Consider the following 24,858-nt stretch of genomic DNA (forward strand, 5'->3'; position numbering starts at 1 on the left):
ACTTGAGTGGATTGATCGTCCACTTTATGTTATTTTTCTCTCCTTTAAATCGATTACAGGATATAGGCTGTTTGCTAATTTACAGCTGAGTGATAATCTTAGGACTGATTGGAAACTCTGGTTTTGTGTTAAGAAATCTGTGTGCGTTATTGGAGGTGCTGCTCTATCTGAGCCGGGTCTGAATTGAGCATGATCCTAATCCATTATCTTTAGTGATATTCCAACCACTAATCTGTGTCTGAGGGGTGCGTTTGCTCTAATCTGCCTGGCTGGTAATGTAATCTGACTAAAAGAAGCACTTTCTCTCTCTCTCTCTGACTCCCAGGTGTAGTGTGGCTGGAGGGCTTAGCAAGATGGAAATAGATGCCCTTTTTCGCTACTATTTCCAGCACCCGTGGTCCCGTCTCATTGTGGCGTACCTCGTCACCTTTTTTAACTTCCTAATTTTCGCCGAGGACCCCATCTCTCACAGTCAGACAGAGGCCCATATGATTGTGGTGGGGAACTGTTTCTCTTTCCTCTTCAACAAGTACCCAGGCCTCGGGTGGAACATCCTGAAAGTAATTGGCTGGATACTGGCCATTATCACTGGCCTGTTAGCCGGGAAGTTTATATTTCACCGCCAGCTCTTTGGTAAGTCATGCACACAATAATGCAGTGGAATGTGCAGAGTAATGGCTTTTCTGTCTGAGGGAACTCCCCCCACCACCCCCATTGATGTTCTTGTTGTTGCTATTCATCGGGGAGAAGCACGTTTATACTCCTGCTCTGCTTTTTTTTTGTCAATGGGAACGTAATTAAAGAGATTGTTAATTATTTTCTTTGTTGAAATCGCTGCTGATTCATCTTTTCATTGCGGCAACTAGATGTACACTGAAATTCTATATGAGGACTTGCATTCCTTCAACAGATTTGTGACTAGAGGTGTTTAGAAATGTCTCAGTAGAAAAAGTGCAGATGGAAATAATATTAGAAGATTACCTCAGAGACTTAACGTTGGACTCACAAGCACACTCCTGTATTCATGGCAGACACCCAAGCAATAAACAAAATTTCCCTTATTTCTTCCTCTAATTATTCCAAAATATAAAATGAAGAGTGTCTGCTAAAGTTTGTGTATGCAGTGATCTTTTTGTATGTGTTTCTTTATACATTGCTGTGCAATAGTCCTGAGCTTTCTCTCGTTTTAATGTATTTTTGCTGTTGCGGAGCCAGATGTTCTTGTAATGTTTTTTTTAACCTGCTCTTGAGAAATATTTCTCCAGGCTTTCTGAAGGTCTGTGAAAGTTTTTCTTTGGACATTCGTTTGCTTTTTTATTTTAATTTTCAGTGCTCATAGCTGACCACTTTCAAATGCTTTTTGTTGTTGGTTTGTTAAGTGACTTAACAGGATGATTTATAGGTCAGTGTTATGTATTTACACATAACAGACAATTTAGCAACTTCTACATTTTAAACTGTATTTATTATGTGTTTATACTTTTATATTTATTTATTTTAGCTTGATAGGCATACAATTTATGTACCAATAAGGTGATTCCCAAAGAGATACTAGTCGAAAATCTGGTGTTGCATAAGCAAGCATGTTGTGCAATGTGCCCTTAAACATCTACAGTAGATCAACAGTATCTGAAGGCATTGTCCTTAAGAAATATAATAAAGTACCAGCAAAGACTTGGCACAGAACCTGAGTGAAGCATTTCACTGTTCAGTTGATCCGTCTGCTGTTCACTGAAGCCTCGTCAGAAATGGTCTCAATGGTTGTGAAGACGTCTTTCTTAAGGAAGGGAAACGGGGAGAAAAAGGCTGAGGTGTGCCAGCTACACAAGAACTGAACTGTGAAAAAAGTGGCAATCGGTCTTAAAAAGTGATGAACTTAAAACTTTGAGATTTTAAAGCCTGAAGTATTTGGTTCAAATTGTCATCGATATGCATGGAAAAGATCAAGAGGGAGGTACAACAGTAAGTGTTCAAAGCCATCTGTAAAGCACGGTGGAGGCTCTGTCATGGTCTGGGACTGCATTTAAGCCAGTGGTGTTGGGGACATTGTGAATACAGAAGAGTATGATGTTTTTGGTTCATCTTGCTGATTCATCTGAAAAGCATCTGATTGGTATCAGTTTCGTGTTTCAGGACACCAATGATCTCAAACACACTACCAAAGCAGTAATGTCATACGTGGACAGAAAAAAAAAACACAGTGCGACACCATCAGTCATCGACTGGCTTTCCCACAGCCTGGGCCTCAGCATTATTGACGCAGTATAAGAACAGAACAGAAAGCAGCCAACACCCAAAGAACAGCTTTGACTGATCTTCAAAAATCCTGATGAACTATTCCTAAAGACTACTTAAAGAAATGTCAAGAAAACTTGCTTAAGAGAGCTTACACTGTGTTGAAGAATACAGGTGGTCATATAGTAAAGACTTTCAATCATTTTACAATTTTTCCTTTTCTATATCATAGTTGTATGTATGTTTATATGTTTCAATAAATCACTTCCTCTATTTATCACTTCTCTAGGATAATACTGTACAATGAATTGAGGGGTGGATAGAGACTTTTGCACAGTGCTTTAGCACTTCGCTTTTAACATTCTTGCTAACAAGAGATGGTTGTAGTGAAATAATATTAACTGCAGCATGTCGTATTAACAAAAGTGCAATGAAAGCTTCCCAAAAAATGTTACACCAAACAGAACAATGGTGAGAGTGCGAGAGACTGAAGAAAGAGTAAGAACCTGACAGGAAAGCATCATCATCATCAGAGCTTTTTAGCTAAGTTTACAGTCAACTAAAATTTATTGTAAACAACCAAAGAGAAGCTGTTGGAGTAATCAGTATGAAATGCTTCCAAACTGCTGGCGTTCAGCTGTTAGCCTCCTCCATGCTGTATTAGCTTTACCAGTAGCAGCTGGTGCACTGCTGTGTGGTATAATAAACGGAGAGCAACATGGAAGTGAATTCAATAGATTAGCTTTATATATATCAGCAAATTGTCACAATATCCGATCCAGCCTTTTGAGTCAGGATAGGACTGATAACTGACCCAAATCAATTTTCTTTTCCCCCCCACAGATGCAGTAGTTGTTCTCAAAATCTGTATTCAGATTTTGATGTGTGATATCAGTAAAGTTCCCCGTTTAATAGAGCTGTTTTACTAGAACAGGGCTGTAGTTTTTCATGCCAGTCAAACTGTCTCAAGTGAAAGACTAAGGGTTTGTCACTGCAAGAAAGTTCAGGTGGTGTCGGCATACGAATGCATTAACACTAATGAAGGCTTTGTTCAAATATGATAGACTATAATAGCAGAACTCTTTATGTTGTTACTTCGAGCTGTGTTTTTCCTGCTGTGACAGGTTGAGAAGCTCTGCAGCGGAACATGTTAGTCAGCTCTCACACCTCTTTGATACATTTCCTCTTCTTTTTCACCAACCTGGCTTTTTTTTCATCTGTTCGTATGACACTTGTATCACTCTGTTGCTCGCTCGGCTTCCTCCTAGTCACTCTCCTTTATAACGGCTGTGACTCCATTGTCATCCTCCCTTCACTTTTATGAACTGCGCAGTGCTTCCAGTTGAACTCACACGTTTCATTTCCTGCTCACTTCACAAGTCACTTAGTGCCGGATATTATTGGGCACGCTGGTTTATCTTCTTGGATGAACCGTTACCGACTATAATTAGACGGCACAGAGTGGTGGCGGGTGCTCGAAGTGATCATCTTCTCTGAACATAAATAGAAAACTGAGAGTCCATGATGACATGACAGTTTCAGCAAATGCAGAGTCCTTCCTATAAGACGGGAAGTGGAGCAAGTGGGGAGTTATTAGATCTAGTAATAGCAAAATTGTCTCTTCACTTGCAATCACTGAATAAATTGGAGGGTTTTTATACTTAGAGTCTAATGGGTTTTTTTTTCTTTCTTTTGGGTTAGGACTCCATTACTAGACTGAGAAAATAAAAAGGTAATTTGATATGATTTAAATAAATGTTTGTCTGAAATAGAACATGTAATATTTATTCATTGCAAAATATAAAATATCATATATAGTATATAATACATATAATAATTGCATTTTTAAAGCCTTAACAAAAGGCCTTAACATGATGCGTAAATTTACATATTTTGGATTTTCTGGGCTCATCTATCATTGGTGGGTATAAATGCCCATATCTAAATAAATGCAAGTTTTGTTATAGGAAGTTGGGTTGCTGCAACTACTTCTTGATCAGCCACAGTGATGTGTTCACGGTGAAAAGATAAAAGAATGGATTTTCATTTGGTTTAAGATGATAAAACTAGCTAGCTTATTGCTCAGAGGTTCTAAATTATAGCTTAGTGTCACTGTGCGCTTGCGTGTATAGACCATCAACAATGTGGCAAATTAAACCCCTTTCAGACGTGTGTACTCACTAGGCTGTGAAATGAACACTGATCACTACAACCTCATACACACTTTCAGTACAACAAGTCTGAACTGCATGGAGTTGCATTAACGAATAGACACCCATCAAGAGTACTGACTAATTGACTCACATAGGCAATGCTTACATGTGTGAGACATGAGACTGTAGAGCACCTACCCAAGAAGTGGCACTTTAGTCCCTACTCTGATCATCACATTAGGGTTAAGATGAAATATTTCTTTCTTTGTTTTGTTTTTTTCACGGTTTCATTTTCATCTTCTGGGGTATTTCTTGTTGTCTATCTCTCTCTCTCTCTCTCTCTATATATATATATATATATATATATATATATATATATATATATATATATATATCTATTGTACCAGTATCCAGTATCGGTTGACTTGAGGTGTTTTATGTTGTAAGGTAAAGACCCTGCATTATTACATATCACAAACCCTATGAGCAAGCACTTGGTGACAATGGGAAGGAAAAACTCCCTTTTAACAGGAAGAACACTCAGCCAGAACCAGGGGCTGCCATCTGCTGCGATCGGTGACAAAAGACATGCTGTGAGAGAGAGCCAGAGTTTAAAAGTAACTAATGATTAAATGCAACAAAAGGGTCCAGTGTCACCTGATGCAACCCTAACTATAAGCTTTATCAAAAAGGGAAAATTTAAGCCTAATCTTAAAAGTAGAGAGGGCATCTGTCTCTGGAATCCAAACTGGGAGCTGGTCCCACAGTAGAGAGGCCTGATAGCTGAAGAGTCTTCCAGCCATTCACTTCTGTATGCAAAATCTCATTGCTTTTTCTTTCTTGTTTAATTTTTATTAATCTAAATATCAGTACAACAATTTCAATTTCAAAACATTGTAAAAAGGAGGTTTTAAAATTAATTGTAAATGTGTTCTTTAGGTCCATCTGCAGTACTTATATTGTCCACCAGATTAATAAAGGAAAAAATTTAAAGGGTCTATTCATCCTTCTATCTAACCACATGACCAGTTTGGTCGGGATTAGGAATGGAGGATAAAGTAAATTGTCCTGATTTTTGTTCATCTGCTTGGCTGTATTAAGAAAATCCTTGTGAGTTAGGGAAATACCCACTGACTCTCATCACCAGAGAGTGCCTTCACTTTAACAGACTGGCAAAGCCAGCGTGTTACATTTACTGGATGTAACGGAGGTTAAGTGTCAGACTGCTCCCCAAAACAGCAGATTTTAAAATGCGCGCTGCCATTTCATTACAGTCGGGTTAATCAAATTTTATTCATTGTGCATTTGGCACTCCGAAAGCATTTCCAACGTTCATACAAGACTTCAGTCAGAAAATGTTTAGCAGTTCTAACTTCTTCATCGGAACGAAGTTGCTTTTTAAAAAGTAAGTTTTGTGATATTTTGTTCCCAAACTATTACATGTTTATGCTACAGTATTTTCTTGGTCTGTGATTTTAGTTTGTTATTGGACAATTGCTAAGCAGCATGATGGCGTCACAATATGTCCTGCACAATCAGGTGGCTACAGGCAGCATGATGATGGAAAAGAACCTACAGGGGACTCGGGTGTATCTGTTTGCATACAAATAAATCCACTATATAACTATTTTCATAATTCACATAGTGCTCAAACTGGGATTTGTACATCATTTTAAAATCACATTGACACAAAATATTTTTCCAGTTCTGGAGTGTTGTGGAAGCTCCAGACTCTTGGTGTGTTACACCACCAGCATTTTGTCAGTTCCATGATTCATAATGGTAATGTACAGTAGGTGTGCATGTAGTTCAGTCAGTTTTATGTCAGGTTTTACACTAGGGCCCGGTGGATCTGTATCGGGGTCAATGCAATTGCATTCGCTCTAAGGTATGTAGGAGAGGAGTGCAGCTCATTCATAGCCAGGTGCAACTAATGCACTTCAACAAGCTTCTGAACAGATGGTTTGGACTTCTGTGTGCGGGCGTGTGTGTCTGTAAGTGTGAGAGAGCGGCGATATTTTGCAAGCACATGCACGGATGTGTGTTTGTGCGTGTGTCTGAGTGAGGCTGAGAGTTGGAGAGGCGAGATATGCCATGCACAACATTTCAGTGGAGCGGTTATGCAATCACAAACACAGGTAGAGCATAAGAGAAGCACTACAGAAGCAGGCCCACAATAAAATCTATCATCCATTATAAGTCTGCCACACAGGCCCACATGGCCCACTTACTGCTCATCGTGATATCCCCCACTAACATTGTGCAGATATCAGTCTACTATCTCTTCTATCCTCTGATACGTAGGGAGCCAGTGGGAATGCTTCTGGGTAGGAACACAATCCATGCAAAGGTCTGAGCATCTTTAAAAAAAAAAAGCACTTTGGAGTGGCAGACTGAAAGTTTTTTTTGTTTTTTCCTGTATCCACATTTAGAAGAGGGTGTCTTCTTGTTCCCTTGAACCAGAGCTAAAGTTCTGACACTGTTTGCAGTTTCATGCCTAACTTTATAGAAATGTGTCTCAGGCCTGGAAGCTGACATCGGTTTTGAAAGGTGACACATCCCCTGCATCATTTATAATTTATCATGGCCTAGAAAATGTTTTGCTGTGAATTGCACCCACAGCCTTCCTCTTTTTGTGCGGTATTTGTCACAATATATATATTATGTCCCCTCTCAGAAACTTACAGTTTTTAATCCAGTTGCTGCATAACACTTTATTTGAACTAGTTTTCATTCGTGTTGCTATACGGGTTAGGCATGGGTGCACTGCAGTGTTTCCACAGTGAATAAACGCTCTTTGATGAGTGACTTGTGTGATTTTTAAGTTGACATTTGAGGCTCAAGGAACAACCTATCCTGCTCCATTCAGCCTCTCAAGGCTATGTTTGCTCTCTAATCGAGTGGGTGCTAGCCAATGACTTCTGGTCATTCAAGGCAAGACTGGCTGTCATTACACATTTGTATGAAATCTTGGGTCATACTGGGTTCTCTGGGTTTCATGTCAATGAGTTCCTAATGAAATAATTGTTAGAGCCAGACCCAGTGTTCCAAGTCTCAGTCACGCAAAGCCACGTAACTATATGGGTATAGCTATTATAAATGCCGATACCGATATATGGCTAAATTGCTAATATTAGCCTGTCAGTCGGGCTCTAATAAGTGTGTTACAGGTGAAATAATGTGAAGAAGGAAGATTGTTTTTAAAAAGTACAGCTAAAATTTAACATTTAGTTTAGGTTAGTATAAATGCAGCCGTCTATTTTGTCAATTTTGACTTTGCAGAAAATGACACTGCCCATCTCTTTAATGCTGCCTCAGTGACCATATTAGCATAAAATATTCACCTATTTCTCTCTGAGGCTTTGTGAATTCCAAAAGGCAAAGTGAAGGGTAATGTTAATTCATGTGGAGCACTGTCCTAACTGGATTAGATCCTACTTTGCATGTTATTACAGACACTTACATTCAATCAAGCTATGACTTCTCTTATCCACCTGAATGAGTCATTTAAGGCTCCAGATATTGTGATTAGCTCTTAAAAAATAGTAAGTAATGTGAGAGTTGTCCTCCTATGGTCACAGACATCTGTGTGTGTGTGTGTGTGTGTGTGTGTGTGTGTGTGTGTGTGTGTGTGTGTGTGTGTGTGTGTGTGTGTGTGTGTGTGTGTGTGTGTGTGTGTGAGAGAGAGAGAAACTATGGTCACAGACATCTGTCGTGTGTGTGTGTGTGTGTGTGTGTGTGTGTGTGTGTGTGTGTGTGTGTGTGTGTGTGTGTGTGTGTGTGTGTGTGTGTGTGAGAGAGAGAGAGAAACTGTGAGATGTGTTGTTGGCTGCTCTGTTGCTGGAGTGCCTCTCATCCCCTTTTCTCTAGTCTTGATGATTGTAGCCTGCAGGATGCCATCTGGGTTCTGTCATGAGTTATTACTGTGGCAAGCAAAGGCTGACATGGCTTATGTACAGCATTATGTGGCCGCAGGTCAAAGTGAACTGAGTCTGTGTAGGAGTCAATGTGTGGGTGGCAGGATAGGAGGCTCTGTGTGTTATATTTATATGTATGTAGCTATGCGATATTTTATTGCCCGTGCATTTGTCTCTTAGATGATGTGCTACAGTCGTGAGCAGGAAGTCTTTCCGAAATAATGAATTGTTGAAGTGAATTTTTGTTGCAGTCAGTTTCCCTGACTTCCCTGTCATTGTAAATTTAGGTGTGAACAAAAATAAATGTGCTACCTTAGGCTCCAGGAAAGGTTAAATGCACACAGGTTTTAAAGCTTGATCACCATCAGCACCTCTCTACGGAATGTTTTTTAGAATCATTGCTTTGGTTCAGTCTCACCATTTTCATGAGAAATTCAGTTAGTGTTTTCCTAGCTCTTGGACATAGCTAAGCGTGTGTCAGCTAAAAACGTAACACAAGTTATTTCCCCAGGATTCTGGCTCTTGCACCTCCTACTACATGACAAGCAGCAGGCGTAGTGGAGAAAAGGAAATCGTATTTGGAAGCGTACCTTTCCTTTATGAGATAATAACATAACCTTTTTGTTGGTTGTGAAGGGAAATTTGCCTTTTATCTTGTGTTGATATACAAACCTCAAAAATTATCTGGAATATCACATGAAACTACAGATCAAGAATTAAAAAATCAAAAACTGACAAGTAATTGAACAGCAGAGGGAGACAAAGACACAAAGAGCAAGCAAACAAAGGAAACCAGCCAAGAGGAAATTGCTTATTTACCTGAAATGTATGACTTCAGAGCCAAGCCATAAATAACAAAACTAGACTTCCACACTGCTTACTGGAACAGGTACAGTGGTACACTGGCCTAGTTGCCAGCTCTCTATGTCTCGGCTCTATTTTCTGCAGTCTCCCAGTGGAGGGAGTTCTTTTGTCACCTTCCCACCTCTGATTTATTATCCATATGCTTAGTTACAGAGGTGCTCAGCTCTGGGGACATTAGTAGCCGTAGCTGCTTCAACAAACACCCCCCACCCCCCCACCCTGCCTCACAGTGTTGCCACAGCTTGGCAAATAAGCAATGTGATGAATGGGTTTGGTCCTGTTCACATGCTCAACTGCAGATAGAGAGGAAACTCAGGGTTTCTGTTCTGTTTTTTTGTTGTTGTTTTTTGTGTTCTGTTTTTTTACTCTTAGATCCCTAAGGGGGCAGGATTGTTCTGAGGTTTGGAATCAAAACAAGATGCAATAGTGCTGCATACTGAAACCTAAAATAGATGAAAGTGCATATGCATTATATGCAAACCCTCACAGTTTACAGTATAATGTGTATGAATAGATGACTTGAATACAGAGCAATGTTTGCAATACAAAGACTGTGCATTGTGTAGTTCAGGTATCAGTATGGATGGTACATTGTTGATGATGATCACATTTTCCATGGTAGCATCCACTTCTCTGCAATACAGTCAAAATATTTGAACAGGTACGGGCACCATAACTAACGAATAACAAGCGTCTAACAGGATTATATTTAATTTACCTGAGCCTTTCTGTTTTGATACAGGCTGAAGTCAGAACCTGAACGTCATATAGGGATTGTTAAAATCTTAAGGGTCGGGTGACATAGAGTGTGTTTGGCAACCACAAGCTGTCAGATCAGCTTTGATGCTCCTCTTTAATAGACTCTGATAGTCAGTGTGGGGTGAACATTTGATAAATAACACAATTCACGTGATTGTCATGCTATGAAAAGCATAGCAGGCTAAACATCTATTCAAAAATGAGTCAAGTTCTGATAAGCAGACTTGACTGGTCTGATGTTTTAAATTAGTAGTGTACTATGCAGTGTGGACTCACAGACACTAATTTGTGCTTTGAGGTGTGAACGTACAGAAAAAAGATTAACGGAGACTGGATTTTTAAGATTGATACCAATATTTGGCCGATGTGTATATATAATTTTTCTTTTCACGAAACATAAACAGATTTCGGTATTTTTTGTTATGCGCAGTTACAGAGTTCTTACTATCATAATGTAATATGACAATGCAGTTTAAAAATAATCTTGTTTTATTGTCACAGCAAGTCGTGGATTACCTGTTTACACTCTGCCCACCTCTGCTCGGATCAGCTGGTTGTTGTGTTTGTGGCATTCCGTGTTGCCAACAGGGAAGTTGTGGCCAAATTCACCAATGTGGAAAACTTCCACATTGGTGAATTTGTTATGAGTAAAAGACTCACTGCCACCAAAACAAGGAAACTGAAATACTTTGATGTAAAGCAACAAATAAAATCTGCTTAAAGTAAAGGAAAATTGAAAGACTTGGTCGTGGTATAATATCCTTAAGCCAGTGATTTAGACTTGGCACACTAGTAATATTAAGAAATTCTGTGGACACAAAATAGATTGTGCTATTATTTGCCAACGGTCTTGGAGGATGAGGTACTTAAAGAACCTTTTATTCAGGTCTTTGGAAAATAATTTGTCACCTGTATGACTCTCATACATTATATAAGCAAAACTCAAGCTTGTGTTATCAGTGAGTGTGACGTTAGCTGTGCACAGATTTTAATAGGCACATCTTCAATGCACAAACAAGGATAAGGCCACAGAAGATTTATTGATTAATCTGATTTATTTTCATCTTAACCAAATGTTTATGTAATATAGAATAGACAATAATGCAATCTTGCTGTGTTGTTGCATTGATCCCAGATGGTCAGTCACAGCACTATACTTTTTCATTCCTCTTACACAGTAGATTCAGTAGCAGACAGGCCAGGATAATTATACTATTATATCATATCTGCCACTGGCACTGTAGCAACAGGGAAGCTGGATTCTTGCTCTAGCACTTTTGTCCATTTGTGGAGGCGCTTATGGTAAAATGCTGATTGTTTGAACTGGAGTTAGTGTGTTGACTATACATTGTTTTTAACACTTAGTGCTACTATACTACAGACCTGGTTGTTATGCTTTGTATCCTCTGGGGGCCATTAGGCCATAATTGCCACTAAGGTTGTTCTATATATTTTTGCCACTGGCTCTAAATGACTGGGTCTGCAAAGGAATGCATAGCGCCAACATTATCCTAGTACCATGCCAGGACCTTATTTGAACCAAGGCAAGTTAAGGTAACTAGCCATAAACTGTCTCCAGCAAATCACTCAATTACCCCAATCCTCCTGCTGGCTCTGCAGCAGAACCTCCTGTATTGGCCTCTTTTCCATGCCAGGAACTTCCTCTGGAATTGTTCACCTGCCAGAATATACAGCACTGGGTCCAGGCAGCTGCTTACACTGCACATGGCTTCAGAAAACTCATAGCAAGCATAGAGTACATTGGTGTTGGAGGGGGTCACCAGGTTAGAAATCCTCATGAATACCATGGTGGTGGCCATAGTGTGGTAGGGCAGAAAGGAGACCACAAAGACGAGTATGGCGGCAGTAAGGAGATGTAGGGGCTTTCCTCTCGCTCGGTTGCTTTGACCTCTTGGGAGACGCCTCAAAACTCGAACCGTCATGGTGTAAAAAGCAAGCATGACAGTGAACGGCAGCAGGAAGCCTATTGTTGTTCTGATAATGATGGCTGTTCTGACATAGTAAAAAGGATCCTGGATCTGGTCCACACACACAGTGACATTTTCTGTGGGCTGAATAGAAAAAGTTAGAAATAAGTCAGGAATGGAGCTAAGGACGACCAGCACCCACACGCAGAAGGAGCACAGTTTGGCTTTACCCGCATTCCACCAACGAAGAGAACTGATCGGGTGCACTGTGCCAACGAAGCGGTCGAAACTGATTAGAGTCAGGAAGAGGATGCTGCCATATATGTTGATGTTGAAGAAGGACTTCTTGAACTGACAGAAGATCTGTATGTTTGTGATGTGGGGCCTCCTCAAGGTAATGTAGAGGGAGAAGGGCAGTGTGAGGATCCACCCCGAGTCACACAGAGTCAGGTTAAGCAGGAAAATGTTGCTGGAGCTTGAGGTTTTCCTAAAGCAGGTGTGGTTGATGAGCACTACTAGGTTTCCCAGCAGTCCCACCGGAACAGTGAAAGCAAAGAGCACCAGCACGATGTAGCAATACCAATAGCTGTCCTCAAAATGGTTGCAGAATTCTGTTGACTGGTTCAGGAACACGAGAAGCTCGTCTGGGATTTAAGGACAGGAAGTTGTTAGTTTTTACTACAGTAGTTTTGAAAGGTTGGCTTAAACTAATGTGAGTGGTCAACATTACCATGAGGATAGTTGGATGTCTAATTTACCGAACGTAGCCTTAGAGCTGCTTTGTCTGTCATATGAATGTTTGGACATTTGAAGAGTAATTTGCTCTATTGCTGAGAAGTTGGTGACAAATTGGAGACAGCTCACACATCTGTTTGATGTGAAACTAGATCCAACCAAAGTCTGATAAGCCTGCATTTGTGTTATAGGAAAAAAGTTGATTAATTAACAAGATACCATATTTTAATTTTGCATTGCAATAGGCTGTTTGGGTCTTACCATGATGCACTCTTCTTTACTTCTTTTCACTCTCTATGTGTTTATAGACGGGGTGCAGATAAGTGGTCCGCAGGTGCGCATGCGCTGTCAAAATAAAAGACGCGCACCAGATAAGAAGTTGCAACGCGCGCTTGCGTACATATAAAAGGCACTGTTTTTGTCCGCTAGAGTGGGATTTTTACGGCATATTCTGCACCACATCTCTGTGCGTTCATCATTGGTTTGAAGCCAGCTCACCTCCTGCAACCACTTTTCCGAGAATACGTGCTTCTTTTGCGGTTCGGACTCCTTCTGACATCTCTTTGGAGGTGGAGGAACACCAAAGTAATTGCTTAAAGGAGCTTCTTCGACATCTTTAAGAGTTCTGAACAAATGTTTGTCCTCCTCCAGAAAATCTTATGTACGCAAACGCGCGTTGCAACTTCTTATCTGGTGCACGTCTTTTATCTTGACAGCGCAGGCGCGCCTGCGGACCACTTATGTGCACCCCTGTTTATAGACCACTTTGCATTTAAAAATGAGTTATTATTAATATCCGTCTCTATTCTACAGTGTGTTTTTGCATCAAACTGAATCTCATCTCATGAAATCGCATTTTGTGTGTTCACAAATGTAAAATTGTGGTTTTCCAGGTACAGCAGTGGGGTTCTTGAAATCTTCTTGTAGCCTTTGAAATCGATGTTAATGGTCAAGAAATGGTGTTGCCCCTCTTGCCTCATTCTAGCACTATATTTACACGGACACACTTTAATGTTTTATGTCATTCTTATTCTGTATTTTAAGACTGCATTCAAAATACTGCATTTTTGTATTCAATAGTTTTTTTTTTCCCCCCAAGTCAGATGTTATCATTTGTTTCACTGACTCTGCTGAGTACTTAAAGTAAGATGTTTCCCCACTCTCTCAGGGCTCTCTGTATTTACACTACTGTCTCTATAATCTCTGAGCATCACCAGTGTGTCCAGGAAGTGAGTGCTTGATTGTCTGCTGTGAGCAATGAAACCTAAGGGGACTGTTGATCTGTTCCCTCCACCATGTCGGCCGATGTTTGCACTTAATCAGAGATCAAACATTCATTTTGCTCAGGTGAGCAGACCTTTAATAATTCACATCTTAGCACCCTCTGAAAGGGAGAACAGAAAAATGTCTGCTTTGGTTATTTAAAATACGTAAATGACAGTGAAACATTCGTCACACTGGTATACTGTACATGTAAGTAATAAATTGTTTCCACAGCAGGAAGCTTTGCATGTTTAATTTGAAAAACCAAAAAAAAAAAGAATTTGTTTCTCCTTCCAGAATCAAACTGGGAATCTTCTTTTGCTCCTGAGTGCTTGGATTAAATTGCAGGGCACTATATAAGTACTGCTCCATTTACCATTTACTAATTATGTCAACAACTACTTTTCACTCAGAAGCTTAATGTTAAGTTTTATAGGTTCATTTACAATAAACTAACTAATGAAAGTATTTGAAGTTGAGATTTGATCTTACCTTCTTTACTTGGTGCAGTACTGTCCCTTTTTAAGAGCTGTGTCATGATGGAGGGATCACATCTCAAGCTGGCTTCAATGCTTCACCACCAATTGTTTGTTTCCCATGTGACTGGAGCTATCGGTGCGCTGCTGCTTTATCTGTGCTGTGTGTGTGTGTCTGTGTATCTGTACATCCGCACAACACAACAAAAAGAGGATTAAACAGAAGTACTGTTTAAATATCAGGCGTAATTGCTTGTCCACGTGTGCCAGTGGATGATTGATTGCTGACTTCTGTTAGTGTTTACTGTCTGTGTGACCTGTGAGTGGATTATGATTTTGTAACCCGAGCACTTCCCCGAAATATCAAATAGAGGTGGAGACTGGAGACCATAAAGACAGAGAGGACCCTGCAGACACAGATTTAGCATTTAATAGAAATGACTTAGGAAGGAAACTGTCAGATGATGGCTAATAGTAGATGATGCGCCTATTTGTAATGAAAAATAAAGCACAAAATACTGGTGTAATGTTTTATGTCCCAAAGATTCTGCCATATTTTACGCTTTATTAAATATACCTTGGTAAACGTGCTATGAAGACGGTTATGTGCAGTGTCAAATCGTCGCCAGTAGATGGAGACAGAGCTGCATCATTGATTTAGATAGAAACGAGGGAATTTGGGCACTTTAGTAACAGTTTCAGAAGAACTACACTATAAACGTAACGGGGATCAGAATGTAATGTCTGTGTGTTTGCACTGTGATTTACAGACATGCAAAGTGTCCCCGTTTCTCTCTGTCTATCTTTTTTTCTTTAGTTAATTTTGTGTTTATGTGTGTGGCTTTCTTGTCAATGTGTGTTGTTGTTGTTGTTGTCCCCAGCCGGGCCGAGCCTTGCAGTAGACATTGCTCATGAATCACGCCTTATCGGGATCCTCCACGGTGGGGAGTTGCAGTGACTCAAAAGGCTTGGCTGAATAGCCTTGAATCACCCCCGAGTTCAATCCTGCCCATACAGGCAATGAGAGGACCCCGTGTTCGATGGCTCAGCGCGCTGCTTTAAAAGTCAGATGTGCCGATGCGCACTGTGCATCTACATCTAAGCGAGGACTCAGTGGCACCGGAGGCAATTAAGTTCACCCATGCAAGTCAATTCAATTATGCAACTGTGATGAGCCCTGAAATACCACAGACAAAAAGATGTATGGTGTGGCCTCACACCAGGCCACTTTGCTTTTGCTTCAACCGCTCCCTCACACCCCTCAAAAATTGAGGAGGAATAATGTTATCAGGAGAACTTTCAGCTTTCTATTCTCTGCAGTACTTGCAATCAATAATCAAAGCTTTCACTAATCCAGCAAGATAATTTTATTATATATATATATATATATATATATATATATCTCAAATTCATTTTCTGCAGGATTTTCATTCATTATAACCTCACTTTTTTTCTTTCTCTCCTTATCTCAGCGCCCCTTCCACTCCTTTGGAATGTCAACCTCTTGGGGTTTTTTTTTATACGCACAGTAGAAAAAACTGACAGTGAGCAAGCAGAGATCGAACAGCATGTAAAACTATTCAAGAGTAAACCAGCCAGGCTGTAATGGGAAAATAAATGGAGCATTCTGCTTTGCTGTCTCTCTCTGGCTGTGTTTGTGTGTGCGCGCTTGTGAACACAAACACAATGAGCTCTTCGGGGAGCTGTAACTCAAAGGGACGCTGACTGAGCTCGAGGAGAGGAAAACAAAGAGTTGTTCCTGGGAAGATGGCCGCTTCTGGCACTGGATCACAGCTCACAGAGATGAAGCAGAGACTGTGTGTGTGTGTGTGTGTGTGTGTGTGTGTGTGTGTGTGTGTGTGTGTGTGTGTGTGTGTGTGTGTGTGTGTGTGTGTGTGTGTGTGCACATACTGTTATAAACAGTGGAAATGGACTACTATAGCCAAGCTTACTCATCCAGGATTCCTTAATTAAGACTCAGCAGAGTTACCTTGAAGCAGCTGATGGTTGGGGACACTGACTGTCAGATGCTTTGAAGTTTTCTTGGAATTGCTGTTTAATTTAAAGGGGCACTTCACAATTTTTTAAATATTTAATTCAGCTTCCTCGTGATGGCAGCTGCTACTTAGTTTGGTTGTATAAGAGCTCCTGCAACTTTGGGTGGAGCTCAGAAAGTTAATCAGATGACGGTCTAGTAATGTCATCGGTATGTCACAACTTGGCTCCCTGTAAAAGATGGACACAGCTGCTGTGACGCCACCCATTGGTTTCTGAAGTCCCATTTTTTTTAATCCAGGAAGCGTGTCCTGTCGCCATCTAGGTTGCAAAAAAGATCTATGTGATGGGATGTGAGCAGGTCTGACATTGAAAACCTCAATCGTTGGTTTGTGGCTTGTGACTTGCTAATGACAATCACAAGTTGTTAGCTTTTAGAGGATGGTTTCACACCAGTGATAATCCTCCACTTTGAAACATAGCAGGGACAGATTTATAAAATAGACTTAATTTTTTATTCAGCGTAACCCAAAAACTAGTGACTGAGCACTGAACTCATTATAAAAGTGTTTACAGAGTTCAAGTCAGAAAGCTGTTTCCTCAGAGGCTTGTATAGGACTGCAAGTCTTTTTGCAACCACAGGTATCGCCATCTAATGGCCTGCAGATGTAAGGCACTTTTGCATTGACCTGAAAGCTGGATCCATGTTTTATATGCCTGTGGTCTAACTGTTTGTAACAGAAAATCAATGTTCAGTCAGTGTGCTAAACTGTGTTTTGTTTAGTTTTTGTTTTTAATAAAGACATTCTTCACGGATCTCTCACATTACCTGCATCGTAATACAGTTATTTGTTAACTGGGTTTATTTTACTTGCATTGTAAGTGAAAGGGACAGAAGTAACAGGATATGTTTACTTTTCTGTCAAATAAGGCAACACACACTGATGTATTTGACTTTGTGGGGATTAATTGTGTTTTCGTGCTCAGTCACCGCCCCCCCCTCTCCAACCTGTCCATTCTGAGCCAGGAAAAAGCCCTTAATGAGCACATTTCAGTTGGAATTGATTATTGAAAATCAGATTTTCAATACTGCTAATTGCAATGGCATGGAGGTATGTCCTCTCTATTAGCTAATATTTATATGGATATTTCAAGCAGAGCTGCCAAAAACAAAATTGCTTGCATTTTCCTAGCACTTTTATCCAAAGTGGTTTGTAATTGGCCTCTCACTCATCTATTCCATTCTCACTCAGACGCTAAAGGCAGCAAGCCACCTTGTAAGGTGTCGTTCTCCAAGGACACTTCAAGCCATCAGCGCTGCGATTAGAAGATGACACGCTCTCCCAAGCTAGCCTGCTAATACCTTCGTTGAGATCGTCAAGAGTCAAACAAAATGATCCTTTTCATGAATTTCTTCTGTGATTATTCCGATTTTATAAATCTGCAATGTAAAATCTTTTGGGAATCTCCTAGTATATTTAAGTGTCATCTATTTAGTTAAAGAGTCAATTTGACCCAGGTGGTAGGAAGAAGCACACTAAATGTGCAAAACAGATTGCTTCTGTTGTGTGAGCACTTTTGGGTTGTAGTTCGAGGACTTTGACAGGTGTTGTGCAGTTAAGTTATGCGTGTCTTTGCTTCACAATTGCTATTTTCCCATCATCTTACTTACAAAATAAATGCCTTTTCATCCCACTCTAACCACCAAGTGTGACTTTAAGGTGTAAATATATTAAACAGGAGTCATATTACAAAAGCCAAAATAGCTGTAGTTTTACTAGTGTACAAAATAACCTTCAGAGTTGTGTTGAGTCCTGCCACCAGCTTTCTTTGATTATGTGTTCTGTGCAGAAGGCTGCGTATCTGAATCAATCTTATACTCTGCCAGAAAGGTATTTTACCATAATTTGATTCAAAGCCAGGACTGTATTTAAAACAAAACACCACGGGTCACAAATGTCTGAATAATTTCTCTAAACTGTAAGCGTCATGAAACACAAGCAGACATCCATCGCTGGCATCATCAGCAGATATAACGACATCCTGAAACCGGGCAGGAAAAGGCCCTTACTTCAGGGCGCTAGAAGTGACGCCTCTAACTGGTCTTTAATCTTAATTTCACTGTGTAAAGGGCACGTGTCTGGCTGTGGAGGACATTATTGATCTCCGACTAATTAATTTACTTTTATCCCCATTTTCGCGGCCATACGTGTTAGCGGGTTGACATGCTGTTTGAAGCGCCACTGACGGCAGTGTCCTTGTCGTGCTCCCTTTAGGTCGATACCTGCGCCTGAAAATGTTCCGCGAGGATCATGGCTCCTGGATGACCATGTTCTTCAGCACCATCCTCTTCCTCTTCATCTTCTCACACATCTACAACCTTTTCCTGCTGATGGCTGGGAGCATGAAGTAAGACGTTCAATCTCTCTCTTTCTCTCTCTCTGCTCCTTCCTACCCCCACCCTCCTTACCTCCTCATTCTGTGCTTCCCATTTGTTAGGGCCATTGTATGCTCCCCTTTGGCTGCTGTGATTGATCTAAATGTCTTGCCTGAATAGAGACTCGATACCGGTCTGATTAATCAGCCCTGACTTTAAATCTCAGGTGAGGGCAGACAAAGTGGAGGGTGGTTAATCCTGAAAGATCACCTTTAGCACCTGCACTTATTCTCCCACGATCTTGACTTTTATTTATTTATTTTTTTAATGTGTTCTTGACATCTCTCTGGCTTAAAACCAAAATGTTGTTTGTTTGTTTTTGTTTTTTTTCCCCGTGTCACTCAGTCTGGGGTCTCGTGTTTTTAGCTACTGCTGCACCAGCTTTCCTGCTGAGAAACCATAGCAGAGCTCCCACACCCACACATCAAGCCCGTGACAGAAATCAGTTTATTGCATTTGCAATGTGGCCATCTAGATGAAGGAAAACACGCCCTTGAAGCGGGCCAGCCAGCCAGACACGAGGTCGCAGCAAGGTGATTTACCATTTTATCTGTTTGGCCTGTTAAAAGAAAGAAAGAAAGTGTGGCAGCTGTCTTTTCAGGTACAAGCTGTCACGAAGGGAAGGCCAGGGCTGTTGTGTGTCTATACAGCACTGCTTTTCCATATTAACAAGGAGCTTGAGCTATCCATGAGGTGCAGGCAGATGAAGGCTATTAGCTATAGGCAAGGTGTGGTGTTTTTCTATGGCCAGAGGGATGAGTTTGTATAATCGGCCCATCTGTCACGCCGGCCGGCACTGTGGCACCGGCATCCATCTTGTTCTGTGTCTCGCTGGCCGAGAGACGGGAAGTGGACGGCCTAGCAAAAAGGCCAGGGGAGGTCTGGGAAGGGGGGTCTGCTGAGATGTCGAATGCTGCTTGCTCAGGGAAAAGTTCCCCTCGCAGTTCTGCCGAGTCCATCTGTCACAGAGATGACCCTTATTTTAACATTTCAGTCTTGAATCATAGAGGGGGGGGGGGGGGCTTTAGTTTTTTACTCTGTCACTGCATTTTAGAACAGTGTTAAAATGACATCTGGATAATAGTGATGGGGGAGAAATAATGACATGTTCAGACGCTTCCAGAGGCGTAACTTATCATTTACATTTAACATGTGCAAGTTACACAATCTGTTCATGCATCAAATTCATCAGTTGTCTACGTATGAAAAATAAATAGATAAGTAAAAATGGCAGCTGTAACGGCCAATTAAGCAATTACACTAAAACCCATCCCTGTTTGCTTTGGATGTGTGGAGAGTTACAGCAGTTAGTGGGGGGCTGTAAAGCTCTACTGGTGAAGACAGATGGTGCTGTTGTAAAGCGAGTTAGGCCGCCGCTGCCAAGACACCTGCTCAGTTTTTTTTCTCCTTTCATTTTTTATTTATTAATTAATTTATTTTCTGCACTTGCTCCCACCCGCCCCCCTCCTGTCCCTCTATCCCTCGCTTGTTTTCTTTCGGCTCCAACAGTGTGTCCACCAAGGACCCGGGCCCTGCCAAAAACCATTAGTGTTCACATCTCTGTTCAAGACCGACATGTAAGAGCAATGTTCACACTCCGCCAGGACGCTCCCTCAGAAAACCGGGCTCTGGGCTGTAATAGCAATGTATGCAGCAACGTGAGCGAAAAAAAGGTGACGGAGGGAGGGAGGGAAGAAGCGTGGCGGGCAGTGGGAGAAGTGCTTCAGCCCTGATGATGCAGTGAAACTTAAGTCTTTTGATCTGTGTCCAAAACCCTATTTGCATCGCCTCCTTTCACTCCTCAAAGCGCTTCCCTCCTCCTGCAGCGAGACCGTTGGAGTTTTTTCTCTCTTGCCACAGCCCAGAGGAAAAGTACAATATCCCTTTGTGGCTGCAGCTGCCCCTCCTGTGAGGACAAACGCTGCTTTACCTTATTTATTTATACTGAAAGAAGCAGCTCCTGTGAGGGATCATTACCTCTATGAGCAGGCACGGGGTTTTCCAGCTTTGACATCTTGCCATGTTGCTGCACTGCAGGGGATGCTTTTCTGGTGGCCAGACAGGGGTTTGGCCCGCACTCACACACGCACACACACCCCATATTGTTCACGTCTTGCACCTCGCTCAAGTTAGTAGGGGTGTGTGTGTGCGTTGAATTGGGTGTCTGAGTATGTGCGTGTATGTGTGGAGGGGTGTTGGCTCGCTGACCTGATGCTGTATGCTGGCCATGCCCTGCGCTCATTAATATGCTTTAATTTTCTTTGACCTTTCAGTTGGTCTTGAGCTTGATTTAATTAAATCCAGTTACAAATCTGCAAGGAAAAAATAAATAAATAAAAAGATAAACTGTGCCATCAGGATGCCAAACCTTCGCTGATAAGAGATGGCATATCATATTTTCTTTTTCTTTTTTTTTTGGATGACAAGTATTTAGCCATGATTAGTCATGTACAATGGATTCATCAGTGCTGTTATCACTCAGCTGAAAGAGGTTTCCAGACTGTGTAATCTTGCACGTCCAACTGCATGTTAGCCAATATTTAAACAGCCACTTGTAGGTCAACAGCGATCAACCTGTTACCTGGCTTATGTCACATCAGGAAAAGGCTTCATCCACCGTGGCTCCCTGGGAGCTGTAATCTACACTTGTTACCGAACCCCTCACATATGGGCTATTTGCATTTTAATGTAACTGTCAGATTAGGGGAGGGTGGAGGCGGGGGGGCTGTTTGTGCGAAACCAGGGGAGTGTGACCGCCCAGGGAGTTTGACGGGCTTCATGAATGTTCTGTCACGCCGCGCAATCCCATTCGCCATCTTACGGCACCATTACCAGCCGAAATCAGTCCCTAATTAGATGGTGTTATTTAATTAAGACGGCCCAATGCGTGGCGCACACATTAATCATGACTAATTTAGAGGAAGGGGGAAGGTAAAGTATGCAGAGGTGGAAGAAAAGCGGGGAAGCCTGGAAGTTAGATCTGAAACCGAGTTAGAGTGGGATGGGCGGTGGGGGAGGCTAAAGCTGAAAAATGACATCTATATTTCTTTTCTTCCTTATCCAACACAGAGGTAGATGGATGAATGCCGGGCTGTCGGGGCAGGAGGGGGTGTAAGCTAAGCAATTGAATTGTGGAGCAATGGATAGGGGGAGGTTTGCAGTGGACGGATATCTTCAGCGAGGAGCGGAGAGGGTTGGATGTGACATTTGACTACTGTGAGATAAGACGCCACTATAAGTTTATTTGTTTGGTTTACCATGATCCTTTGTGTCGCATGCATGCAAGTCCCCCTCGACCGTCTGTTTGCTTGTCTGGCACTAAGCTGGGGTAATACCACAGACAAAAGGCTAAATAAACAGTTCTGGTACGCGGATACCTCCTGTTGCTTGCAGTGCGGGACTTTGTGTTGCCTATGATACAGCGGGTTCAATGAACTGCCCTATACTTAATGATGCACTAGAAAGAGGTTTATATTTTCTCACTTTGTAGTATATTTTTTTTTAAAAATAATTCCTGAACTCGTGTTATGAAAAGGGTTAAGATGCTTCATTTCTTTCTCCTTTCTGAATTTATTTCCCTGCAAATATTAACACTATATTGTTACTTCATGCTGTTGTTATAGAGCTGGTTGATTTGGAACCATTGATTTGAATTGTTTCCTTGTGATTTGGGGATTTATGGCATATATGGAGCATAAAATCAAAGCAGAAAGACGTTACAAAGGCACAAAAACATTGAAAATGTGATCATCACTTTTTTTGGTGCCTTTTAGAGATCCTTTCGTTCAGTGGGAAAATAATTAGCAGATTAAAGTGTGATGAAAATAACAATTTGCTAGTCTTAGATCGGCATGCTGATTAATATTCGATATGGCTCAGTGTTTTAGAGGTTGTCCAAAATACTTTACTCTTACGTCTTAATATTGAAACTCATTTACAGTTTGCAAATCACAGTGAATATCTTTGGATTGATTGCCTTTACCTACACCTACATGTACATTCTAAGCGCTCCTCCTGTTTTGTTTCACACTCCTACACACGCGTTTCACGTTGCTATCTGAGTCATTACTGTGTATTTATGAAGTGTTTAGTTATTGTAAAGCGTTTCCCTTCAGAGTTGTTTTATCTTTGCGCAGAATATCTCTAAACACAGTCTGGGTGCTATATCAAACTGTCGTTTTCTCTCTGACTACATTAACGTGCGGTTTCCCTGGAGCGTCAGCGGTGGCTGAGGTTGTCGTCATACTTCGTCATAAAGACAGTTCTAAAGAGGTGCGTGCCAGCTGGGCACTATAGTTGTATTATTTATATTATAGTACAGACAGACATGTACTGTAATATGTAGATGATTTAGATATGTAGATATCTAGAAATGTAATATGTAGATATACGTAAATGAAAGGTGGGTAAGGAAATTGTACTAAGACATGAGGTCCACTGATTATGAATGAAACAGCCACTCCACACCTCAACGGTACAAGACTCAGCTGCACCCTTGCATTTAAAGGAGAAAGGACTCTTTTTAGAGGATGCCAATGTTCTCATTTTGGACCTAGAAGACAGATCAAGACTTAGAGGTCATCTGCATCCACTGCGAACGAGCATTGTTGAACAGAGGTGGTGCTTTACAACATCAGCTGTCAGCCACCTACAATGCAGTCCTGAGATCCCTTCCCAGGTATCTTAACTCCCCACTCTCACCTTGCCTCAGGCGATCTCAATAGCTCACGTGATGGGGGGTCAGGGGGGATGTCTTGCAGATGTTCCACACCTTGGGCCTGGTGACAGTAATGATCACGACTTTATTCGTACCTTGGGTCATATAGCGATTCACACGATCAATAGTGGGTTGACAACCGTCAGGACCATCACCACCAAGGGGGCAGTCCTCACTAGGGCTCAAATATCTGAGGCTCTGTCAGTTGTTTTAGAATTGAAAACATCTTTACTAACGTAAAGAAGTCCTTTCTTTTATGTACTCAAGACTAATATGGATGTGGTCATTTAAAAATCTGACATTGGCTGATATGTTTTTTTTTCTTCGAGACCCACAAAACAGGGTGACACTGAATAGATTTCCCTAACATTTGTTATGTTTAGGTATTTATGAGTCCTTACTGACATAATATAACAACGCTGCTTAAAAATAATCTTGTTTTATTGTCACAAAAACAATACGCTCTGGCAGACTCTGTCATGATCAGATGGTTGCTTTGTTTGTGGTGATCCAAACACGTGTCGCTTTCTGGTAAACAAACTATGCCACATCATTACTCATAACGCAATAAAAGGGTGTTTCTCTTGTCTGCTCTTTACTTTTTAAATGTTAATTTATTTATTTCAGTACCAATATATTGGTAAATAGCTAAAACAAGCCATTGTATCACTGAATTATCAGGCTCTGTTGTGCATTCATGAAATGAACTGGGGCATAATCGGACATATGTGAGAGTGACTGGCCAGTCACCATTATGGGCTGGGAATACTGGAAATCGGCAGATTCTTTTGCCTGGCCGGTCGATTGGTGCAAAAAAAACACCAACAACAACAACATAAAACTTTACGTGCTGTGTTGCTATTACATTTTTGGTCAATTTTTCAATAAAAGCAATTCATAAAACATTCCCTGGCATTTCCAAATGCCACACATAACACAGAATAAAACAATACTAAGCAAAATCTTTAGGTTTACATCTATACAGGGTTTTCTGAATGTTTTTCACTACCTTTGTTGATTTCAGATGTGCCCTTAAGTTGAACTAAGATGGATCTACTTTTGATTTATGAACCTTTATGAACTTAAAAATCTAAATATTGTCACTGATGAAGAACAAAAAAAAAGGTTGTCCAAACACAGAATATCAACTTTATGACTGTACAGTGCAATCAGCCTGAAAATCTTAAGTTTAAAAATAAACTGGGATTCCTGCTCTTGTATTTGTTATGGTACTGTGAATAAGGCCACTTTGTTTGTGTCGACGTTAGTGGCAAAGGCTTGGGATTAGTGACAAATCCACAAAGAGCTGTCGATGTCACCGGGAAATCATCACATGAGAAATAAAGAAGTTAAAGAAAGAACCCTGCGTAAAGTCTGTA

At 41.0% G+C, this 24,858-nt stretch overlaps 2 protein-coding genes across 5 annotated transcripts in view; one reads left to right on the forward strand and one right to left on the reverse strand.

Moving 5' to 3' along the window:
* The window catches only part of tmem117 (transmembrane protein 117), a 46,746-nt gene that overhangs the window by 1,532 nt on the left and 20,356 nt on the right, over positions 1-24,858 (forward strand). For both annotated transcript variants that reach the window (XM_085462333.1, XM_085462334.1), the window contains exons 2-3: positions 326-633; positions 18,602-18,734. In XM_085462333.1, coding sequence (XP_085318459.1) covers positions 354-633; positions 18,602-18,734 — 413 coding nt within the window. In that variant the 5' untranslated portion in view covers positions 326-353. The remainder of the gene's footprint in view (positions 1-325; positions 634-18,601; positions 18,735-24,858) is intronic.
* On the reverse strand, positions 10,958-14,618 carry LOC146704881 (P2Y purinoceptor 1-like). Of its 3 annotated transcripts, XR_014921229.1 has the most exons (4): positions 13,090-13,257; positions 12,853-12,936; positions 12,587-12,765; positions 12,443-12,500 (listed from the first exon to the last, which is right to left on the reverse strand). XR_014921229.1 is itself a non-coding variant. In XM_085462332.1 (2 exons), the coding sequence occupies exons 1-2, from the start codon at positions 14,390-14,392 to the stop codon at positions 11,512-11,514; spliced, it is 1,035 nt and encodes a 344-aa protein (XP_085318458.1). In that variant the 5' UTR covers positions 14,393-14,618; the 3' UTR covers positions 10,958-11,511. The 3 variants fall into 3 exon arrangements, 1 of the variants encoding a protein (XP_085318458.1); XR_014921228.1 differs by having other exon boundaries at positions 12,853-13,257; XM_085462332.1 differs by lacking the exons at positions 12,587-12,765; positions 12,853-12,936; positions 13,090-13,257 and adding an exon at positions 14,347-14,618 and having other exon boundaries at positions 10,958-12,500.

This window comes from Copadichromis virginalis, linkage group LG7 (assembly GCF_057382275.1).
Source record: "Copadichromis virginalis isolate Kocher_CV1m ecotype Utaka linkage group LG7, C_Virginalis_male_GT1.1, whole genome shotgun sequence".
In the NCBI taxonomy this organism is placed as follows: Eukaryota; Metazoa; Chordata; class Actinopteri; order Cichliformes; family Cichlidae; genus Copadichromis; species Copadichromis virginalis.